The 10,031-nt window shown below is 37.7% G+C and overlaps 1 protein-coding gene across 1 annotated transcript in view; it reads right to left on the bottom strand.

The window, feature by feature from the left end:
• Window positions 1-4,465: 4,465 nt before the first annotated feature.
• Window positions 4,466-10,031, bottom strand: part of LOC104622821 (polypeptide N-acetylgalactosaminyltransferase 1-like) — a 66,230-nt gene continuing 60,664 nt past the window's right edge. The window contains 3 exon segments of the mRNA XM_010289705.1: window positions 4,466-6,008; window positions 6,010-6,113; window positions 9,272-9,406. Of these exon segments, the coding sequence (XP_010288007.1) occupies window positions 5,975-6,008; window positions 6,010-6,113; window positions 9,272-9,406 (273 nt within the window). The 3' untranslated portion in view covers window positions 4,466-5,974.

Genomic DNA, 10,031 nt, shown 5'->3' with positions numbered 1-10,031 from the left:
CAAGCCATAAATATGGGTAATACAGAGTTGGTTCCTGTGGTTTTCAGCATCTGGGAATGAGAGAGAAGATTTTTGGTTTGGAGATTTGTCTCCAGTTCATTCATCATCTTAGTACAGTCACATCTGAATGGAATTACATGTGTAACTTGATCTCACTGCCTCAAGGATACATTTCTTTTTCCATTTCACATGGGGAGAGTTTTTTACCCTGGTAATGGAAATGACACTTTCCACTCCCAGCACCTCCCTGACTTAAAAGGCTACAGGAGGAATTGCAAGCAAAGGGTTCACTGGCTTTCAGCAAGCCATCACTTACCATATCACAGCAATTGCCTATACTGACAGCTGTTATATCCCAAAATCCTAGAATACTTGCCATCAGAATTGGTCATTTGAGCTGTGTCCAACTAACTGGCATGGATCTGAAACTACAATTTTGCTAATCTGATTTAGCTACCTGAAAACATTTTCAGACCAAAAAGATCCATCAGAGACCCACATACCCTGATTAATCAATGCACATACATCAAAACCATGACAGAAAACAGCAGCTAGAAAATTCTTCCTGTTCTCACTGAACTTGAAACAAGGTTTCTGCTCTGAAACAATCCAGATCTCATCACGCAGCCAAGGCAACTACAAAACTTATTCTCAAATTCTTTGGTCTGAATACTTCCAACACTGCAGTCACCACAGCAATGAAGGCTGGGCTCCTTTCTCACTTCTTGTGGACTGGACATGGACCCAACAGTTTTTCTTGGACCATGTCACAGGATAGGTGCCTGCCTTTGCCAAAGCCAAGTTTGTAGGAAAGGCGTATTTCTAGAATTTAGAGGAAGCAGTGGTGAAGTCTATTAAAACACTGGTTTAACCTCCTTTCTGTTAGCAGTTCACTTTCAATATATGAACTATGCATGGCCAACTGGTGATAGTCCCAGAAACAGGGAAGTGACAAAGCAGACAGTACCTCAACAGTAAGGATTTATGATCAACTTTGAAATGCCCAGTGAAAAGATGAGAGGCAACAGAGAAGCTGCAGAAAAGGAAATTCTGATTAGGTATTAGGAAAAAAAAAAATTGTCAAACACAAACAGGCTGGCCAGAAGGCTGTACCTTTCAAGATACTGAGAACTTGACTGGACAAGACCCTGAGCAACCTGATCTAACTTTGAAGTCAGCCCTGCTTTTGCAGAGGTTTAAACCAGATGACCTGCAGAGGTCCACTCCAATCCAAGAGAAAAGCAAAAGCGGGAATGTCAGAAACCTGTGACTGAACCACTATCGTTAAGTACGGAAAAAGAAGTCAGAGTTATTTAAGACAGCAAAATAACCAAAACTAGGTGATTAAACAGCATACAAGGAAAGAAAGCAAAAATCTATAAATTCAACTTAATGCAAAATGGAACAAATAATTAATTCTACAGTCCTGTGTTATAAGCTAAATGTTCAGAAGACTAAAATGCCACTGAGGATCACTTCATGAAAAAACTTAATGCACCATTAGAATGCATAGTGGATAACATAGAAATAATGCACATCTTTAATGGCAATATATGAACTCATCAGTACCTTAAACAGCATTATCCAATCTTTGAAAGAATAAAGAAAAGACTCAGAGAAAGGTGATAAAAATGAGACTGAAGTCCAGAAGAGGTGAGACCAAAAAGCTATTTTGAAGAATACAAATGCAAAGCATGAATAACATCAAGGTTATTTGAGAACTCCTAAAGACATCCATCTACTGAAAGAAAGATGATGTATTTAGAAAACAAAAGTGGCACAATAGCTAGTAGGTTATCTAGAAACTAGGAATTATGACATTAAGATGAAAACTTACTACACTGCTCACTGCTTTTCTTTTTTGAATCTTGGAGAATGCATTTGTAGCATTCTGCTTACATTTCATGCAGTGTCAACTGATCACATGAACCATGCCGAGCCATTCCGCCAGGTGATGCTAGTCCGTATCGAAACCAAACTCTTGAGATGAAAGCAAGCTGCTATTTCTGACAGTAGAGCAAGTAATTGTCATAGCACCAGTTCCGAGCATAGATATTGTGCCACTTTTGTTTTCTACGTTAAAAACTTTAATTACACAGGAAGTACTATTTTGTTATTCAAAGCACTGTACGCCATGCGCACTGTCTTCAAATAATATCACAACTATATTTAGCTGATCGATTCTCAATTATCAGAGCATTTAGACACAAACTTGGGAACCATTTGCTTTAAGATGATTGTAAGAAGTGTTCTTATAGACCCAAGAGCAAACAGCACGCTGACATTGTGCAAATTTGATCATTTTAACCTGACATATGTCTGTCTGACCCTAAATCTCTAGTATTACAATAAAGTTCAGATAGGATGCAAGGTACCCAACTCTATTAAAATCTATTCTGTAACAACTACATTTCCCAGCATTTCTTCACTACATTAACAACTCCTCCATACTTTCAAATGAAGGAAAGCTTTGAGTAACTATTCCTCAATCTTCTGAAGCATACTTGCAGCTCCTTACTTACCTTGGAGGGGAAGTATGGCAGCACAAATCTGCCAAGGTTTTGCTCATCTCTCCAAATGCATTACATTACTTGAACAAAAAAAGCAGCTAAGAAGCATTCTGCAGAGTAAGAATTAGAAAGATGATCTGCTGCTGCCAAGTTGTAACACAGAGATTCTCTTCTGCTTACAGTACGTATCTCAGATTAGGTCCATTGCTATGATATAATGAAAAGCGACTGCTAAGCCCTTTTGAATAGTACTACCATAAAAATAAATCTATTAAAACACAACTTAATTTCATACTGATAAGAAAACCTGGCATGTTGCGTCAAAGACATTCAGAGTTGAACGTACACAGTTACCTGTTTTGTGACTTTCAGTATCTAAACACACTGAAGATGACCTAATCAGACCCAGCATAGTGCAGTTATTCAAAGTTTGTACCATAATATGTAATACACTTCAGTTAAAAGGCACTGTTGTTTCTCAATAAATGTCTTCACACAGGCAAATGAAAAGAGATGGAGAACAGAACACCGTCTTTAAAGCATGCAGAGGAAATTTATACTAAGCACACAGAGCGCAGAACAGAAGGACAAAAAGAGAGTTTAACAATTCCCTTCAAAATATGGCTACTGATTTTTTTCCCCCACTTACCCTGCTTGTATTCGCTATCAATGTCAAATAAGACAGCAGTGGTCTTTTGCTTTTTCCTCTCCTACATCAGATCTGAACAAAGCAGCTATAAATGTAGAGGCACTGCAAAGCAGAGTGGGATTTCTACTAGAAATTATTCATATGCCTAATAACACAGGTATGTTACACAGTAAGAAAAAACACAATGCTTCCCCCCCCCAAAAAAAAACCAGGTTAAATAAGAATAGCTACAGATGTTCTAAAAATTCCAACCAAAGACTTCAGTATAGGGATTAGGTGGAAAGGAATTAACTATGTCTGTAACTCTGAAAGGATATAGTCAACCAATACTCCTATGCAAGTCTGGGACATAGAGGTACTATGCCTGTAAGCGCAGGACTGCCACCGGGAGACTACAGCTAAACAGAGTCACCGAGGCAGCTCACTTTCAGCAGGGAGCTCTGACAACAGCCACCACATCTGTGGCAAGAGAAGCTAGAAGAAAACTATGTGTGGGAAGCTATTCTGTGGCCATCTTTGAAAGGTGTTTAATACAACAGGAGTAGTTGAAATGCACATTACTCTTCACTGGCAATGTTTTTAAAAATGATCAATTTCAAGTTTGGGAAATTGTTTCTGAACTAATACATAACCTCATTTTCACCCACCCCCCACAAAAACCAAAGTTAGTTTGATAAGATAAACTAAAATAAAATCCAAAACATGATCCAAACCATCATGCACTTGCAACACGCAGAAGGCTGCAAACAGTATTTTGGTGGGCTAATATGCAGTATCAGACAACCACAAACTGTACTTCAGAAACAGTATAAAAGCAAGAGGGACAACAGAGGATCTAAGGAGCAAGAAAATGTATCAATTACAAATGACGACACTGTCACCCATCCCATCCTCTTCACCGACTGTACCAAAGGAGGAATAAGTCTTCCCATATAACCACTAAGACAGCATTGTTTTTTTGAAAAGTCATTTGGGCACAGTTCAGTATGTTTCAGATAAATGTACCATATCATTACTTTCATAAATCCACTTTGACATCCTAAGATTTGCAGAGGTATCCAAAAAGAGGGGTCAATAAAAGACAGTTATATATTTAGATGCTTTATCTGATACTAGTCCCACATCAACTCACCCTACATATTTTTAAAGTAGCAACATAATAGTGCACTTTGTTAACATTTCCCCTGCTTTGGGTATGAAAACTCTTGAGTACTGCTGCAGACGTAATGGAGATAACACAGACTGAAGCACCTTGGAACAGCAAATCTGAAATGGCTGTAATAGCCAAATATAATTCCACACAACGTTTGCATGAGTCTAGGTTTAATTTGCTTTACAGGACAGTTGGCCAAACAATGACATTTATAATAAAAATATCCTCTCCATTAAGCAAATCTTATTTTTCTTTCCAAAAGAAAATTCAATGTATACTCTGAGCATTCAGTGGCTCATTTTCAAGATCAGCCCACACAGATTTTTCTTAACAAAACAAAGCAATTCAGTTAAAAAATGCGTATCAATGTAATGACGTAGTCATATTGCTTTTGGCTATGTTAATTTTAAAAACCATGCCAATTTAGCTATTTTTCTTTAGGTTTTATTAGAAAAAAAAGCAGCAGATCAACATTACAATTCAGAGTCTAATCTAAATATGCACTTGACACTGAAGCACATCTGAACATGAAGTGAAAAAGGATTCCAGAAAACCTTCAGTTTTGCCAATCTCCTGCTACCCAAATAATGTATCTTTTCTTCTGGCTTTCCAATGACTGAAATCAAACAAGAAACAAAAGATTTATTGCTATGAAAACGAAACCATAGTACAGTAGTATGAGTCTGGGGTGCTAAGTATATTCTATCAAGTTAACTTAAATTTCAAAGTGTACTTAAATCTTTTGTTTGGCCATGAAAGTCCATAAGCTGACTGACCCAAGTATAAACTGAAACGGCAGGGCTGGACAAAAAAAGTTAGACAGCATGTTAACCTCCAGTTTTCAGACAGTAATAAAAAGATACAACTCCAACAGCCAAGAAATTAAAATTAAAAAAAAAAGTTGATCAGACATTCAAGAGCTAAGTTTATTCTTATGCTCATTTTGTTTGCGCCCAAAATAATTTTCGACCCACCAGAAAAAAAAAAAAAAATAGTATTTATGGACTATCACACAATCGAAAAAGAGAAACAATTGCTTTTTGACTTCGTTATTTTCCCCCACTGAGGTATAAAATCTACATATAAATTTGATACTTCACTATAACAAATTGTACTTTTTCATAGTTCTGATTTAGTTTCCATTAAACCCTGTTTACTTTTTGTTTTTAAACCACAGAATTCTTATTTCATGTTACTGAATCTGGTTTCCAGCTCTCTCTCTCATTTATTTGTGGATCTATATTTAGTAGTCTGGTTACCACTGCTAACCAGGGAAAAAAAAAATCTTGGAACTTTCTTCATTACAACAGCACGTTCAGCAGAGGTTACTGATGTGCAAGCAAACTACAACGATATGCAGCTCTTCAGAGAGACTATTTCACTGATTATGTTTCCACTGTCCAAATGTTCTCTAAATTACTTGCTGGAAGAAACTCTTTCGATCTTGTAAACATCAGTGGGTGCAGTTTCACTAGTATGTGTGGTAGTTTCACATCCTTATACAGGAAGGCTGGTTCACAGCTACTAAGAAGCTGCAGGAGTTCTAACAGCTGACGAACTGTGGGTTCTGCCACGCAGAAGTTCCTTCTGTTGCTACTTAACAGTGTAGCCGAAGTATCAGCCGAGGTAGCCCAGTCAATCCTTGCTTTTCTTTAGAACCTCTCAGAATATTTCTGGAAGGGTGACATTGCGAAGGCGGGGGCCCCCTGCCGTTGCAGTCTCTGATGCTGGGTACCTGGCTGTCCTCTTCGGTGGCTTTATCCAGGCACTGGTTACTGTTCACATGCAACAGGGTTAATTTCTTGAAGACAAAATAAAAATAAATTAGTTTTACAAAAGTCACGATGCATAAGCTTAGCAAAAAGTTTCTAGTGGCCATGAAAATTCTTCTATATTTAAGTAGGAACTGGACAAGACGTCTTGGTTACTGACTCCAGATCCCAATCCTAAAGAACACTTAAATATGCTATTTGATGTTGTAGATACTAAAAACATTGCTTCATGAAAAACAGAACAGTCTGAACTTTTAAATAATGTTCTTTATCAAGCAATATCCACCATTCCTTAAATAGGGCTACACAGCTAGGGAACTTTGAGGAGCTAGAAATTAAAGTTTGGTAAGATATAAAACTTCAATTATTAATGATAATATTAGATTTGATCACATCAGAATGAACATACTGAATATGTATTCAAAAAAAAGGTTTTCTCCTCAGTTGGGGACATAGAACTGACATTCCACTATCTTCTTTTAGTACTATATCCTTAAAAAGTATGTTCTTTTAAAAAAAAAGTGTGTACAAAATTCACATACATGTATAACTTTTCCAATACCTACTAATCTTACTTATGCAATATTCCATACACCACTTCATCTACCTCAGTACTATCCTCATGGAGAAGAGATCTTCATAAGCTGCGCTTCCTGCCACTGTACTATGGATACTCATCAGTGCATCAACTTGTCTATAGTACTGACTAACATTACTATCAGTATTTCTTCTCTCACTCAGCAGCACAACCAGGACACTGGACTGACTGGAAAATAGCAGAACAGGTGGGCCTTATGTGCACAAGCAGCAAAGGGTAAAAAAAACCTCCACAAAACAAAAAACAACAAAACAAATAAAACAAAAAAAACCCCAACCAACCAAAAACCGGAGCACATCAGTCTCCTGCACTCATACAGCCACTGAAGAATGTTGAAGAATGAAGAAGGAAGTTGGAATAGACTTAGGTAGACAAGTAACTAACACAAAGCTTCCCCCCGCACCGTCCAAGCCAAGAAGGCCAACGGCGTCCTGGCCTGTATCAGCAATAGTGTGGCCAGCAGGAGTAGGGAAGTGATCGCGCCCCTGTACTGGTGAGGCCGCATCTTGAATACTGTGTTCAGTTTTGGGCCCCTCACTACAAGAAGGATGTTGAGGTGCTGGAGCGTGTCCAGAGAAGGGCAACGAAGCTGGTGAGGGGGCTGGAGCACAAATCTTATGAGCGTCTGAGGGAACTGGGGTTGTTTAGTCTGGAGAAGAGGAGGCTGAGGGGAGACCTTATCGCTCTCTACAACTACCTGAAAGGGGGTTTGTGGCAACATGGGTGTTGGCCTCTTCTCCCAAGTAACTAGTGACAGAATGAGAGGAAATGGCCTCAAGTTGCACCAGGGGAGGTTTAGACGAGGTATTAGGAAAAAATTCTTTACTGAGAGAGTGGTCAAGCATTGGAACAGGCTGCCCAGGGAGGTGGTGGAGTCACCATCTCTGGAAGCGTTCAAAAAACATGCAGATGTGGCACTTCAGGCCATGGTTTAGTGGGCATGGTGGTGTTGGGTTGATGGTTGGACTTGATGATCTTAAAGGTCTTTTCCAACCTTAATTATTCTGTGATTCCTTTTTCTTCCTGGTAGACATTAAAGGAAACAGGCTTCCTACATGCGTCCTGAACAGAAGCAGAAGGAAAAAAGAAAACTACAGAAAAAAAATCACCCACCTATGTGGGCAGAAGTTCTTGCCAAGTATTCTCTAACTTGTTTTTGTGCTTTATTAGTCAGCTTTCAGTAAAGTTCTGAAGATTATACCTAGATTCTCCTATTTGACAGAACAAAGAGGAAAGACACATACAACCAAATTTGTGGCCGAGGATTGACACGGGGGAAGTCTGTTTTACAGTCTGTGGCAATGACTGCAAGACAGACTACTACAATTAGCTGTCAAAAGATGCAATGTTCTTACCATTGATAAGATAGAAACAAAATAAAAAGCACTTGCTGTTTGGTGAATCACTGCATGTAGTAATGTTATTCATCTTATTTACTGAAGTCGGGTAAACTAACTACATAAAAAACATGAATGAAGGGTTCCCAAGACTCAAATTTAGTAATTTCAATGAACATCTAATCCTGAAAGCCTTCAATAGCTTTCTTCAGTCTCCTATCAGCAGTTGCTAGCAACGTGCAAAAATCCTAGTAGAGTTCCACTGTCTTCCACATTAACAGCCATCCTAATAAAAAAAAAATCATCCACACATATTTCCTTTTAGTCTTAAAGGCTGTACATTTCATTAACACCTGAGCTACTAATATCTACAGCAAGTCTATTTAGTTAGAAATACTCCCCCCCTTTGTTTTTTTTACATCAGTGAAATTACTTTTTAGTAGCTAAATATCTACACGTTCTCTTTATAAAACAGTCATTATGATTATACTGGCAAGATTCTTCTTCCACAAATTGTCTCGCAACTGTCTTTAACAACAACTGATTTTAAATTAACAAGCTTGAGAACTATTTTCTTTTTTCTAAGTTGCCATGCCATAAGTCAAAGTTCTTCATGGCACTACTCAATCACAAAATTGTTTTTAGAGCTTGCAAATCAAATTAATGATGAATGTATCAACAGACAGTGATTTTTGGATCTGGCAGTTCAACCTATGAACTTCAATAAAATAAATTTTAATATTATGTACAAGAAACAGAATTATTACAATAAATCTGTTTTAAGCATCTGTAGAGATACTGTAGGGATAAACATACGACAATTAGAAATGTAAAATCTTCGTTATAAAAATTGAGATGCTGATTTTTCAATTAGAAAAGCATTTCCTTTTAACCTTATGGATCAGAATTTGTCACAAGATCATGAGCATTATCTTTTACTGGTCCAGTAGATACCTGGAATACTTTTTCATTGTTGATCTTACACTAGCAGACTATCTTTCTCCAGAGGCTCCAAAAGCACATTGAAAATATTCTTCTAAAAGCTCCCCCAAAACTCACCAGGCAATTAAATCAATACAGATGCCCACTGACTGACTACACCAGGAATTAATAACAAAGTGAAGATAATCCTGACTTTGTTTCCTGTTTTGATTGTTAAATAGCAGTCCCACACTGGAACATGTTGCTCTGTAGGCTCATGTAAAAACCCAAATTGACTCGTTTTAATGTCACAAGTCATTAGAAGACTTACCACCGGATCGTATTCCCAAAGCTGATTTCCTTTTAGATGGTGGCACTTGAGCATCGTTACTGGGCCATTAAGTTTGGATACATCTAAACACAAATCATCTGTTCGAATTTCTTTGTTGGCAGTATATGAGAAAACCTAAACAAAAAAAAGAATGAGAGGAACTGAAAAAAAAAGTTTGACTAAAAGATTCCTGGGGCAGGGGGAAGGGGGAACATTTGTGCATTTCTTCATTAATATCCACTATTTTTTTTTCTTTTCCCTTCAGCATACATAGAAAGATTTTTTTTTTTTTAAGGGAATAAATATAAAAACTGTGTGAACAAGCTCTTCAGTCAAAATTGACATTTTTTGAATTGCAGACTGTTTCCTGCATAGAAACAGGAGGTTCCCCAACACACGTAATCTCTGTATACTGGAAAACAATTGAACAAAAACCCAGACTTAAAATAAGTTCTAGAACTGACAGTCAAAAAAAAAAGTACATTAAAAACAGCATTTCAGGTACAGGGTGTTTTTTGGTTTGTTTGGTTTTTGGGTTTGTTTTTGTTTGTTTGTTTGTTTTTTGTTTTGTGTGTGTGTGTGTGTTTTGGGGGGGGGGGGGGTGTTTGTTTTTTTTTTTTATAAGTAACGATGCCAATCAGGAGGTCTAACCAGAAGACAGTTCCAGAGAACCTACAGAAGGAGAAGCCTAGCTTGCAGCCATCTCCTCCTCCCCTCATTTCATTTTTGACTTGAAAGTTGAACTAAAACCTACTGCAAT

The sequence above is a fragment of the Phaethon lepturus genome, unplaced genomic scaffold (genome assembly GCF_000687285.1).
Source record: "Phaethon lepturus isolate BGI_N335 unplaced genomic scaffold, ASM68728v1 scaffold36236, whole genome shotgun sequence".
In the NCBI taxonomy this organism is placed as follows: Eukaryota; Metazoa; Chordata; class Aves; order Phaethontiformes; family Phaethontidae; genus Phaethon; species Phaethon lepturus.
Note: the sequence above shows the minus strand (reverse complement) of the source record. Positions and strands in the feature narration are given on the sequence as shown.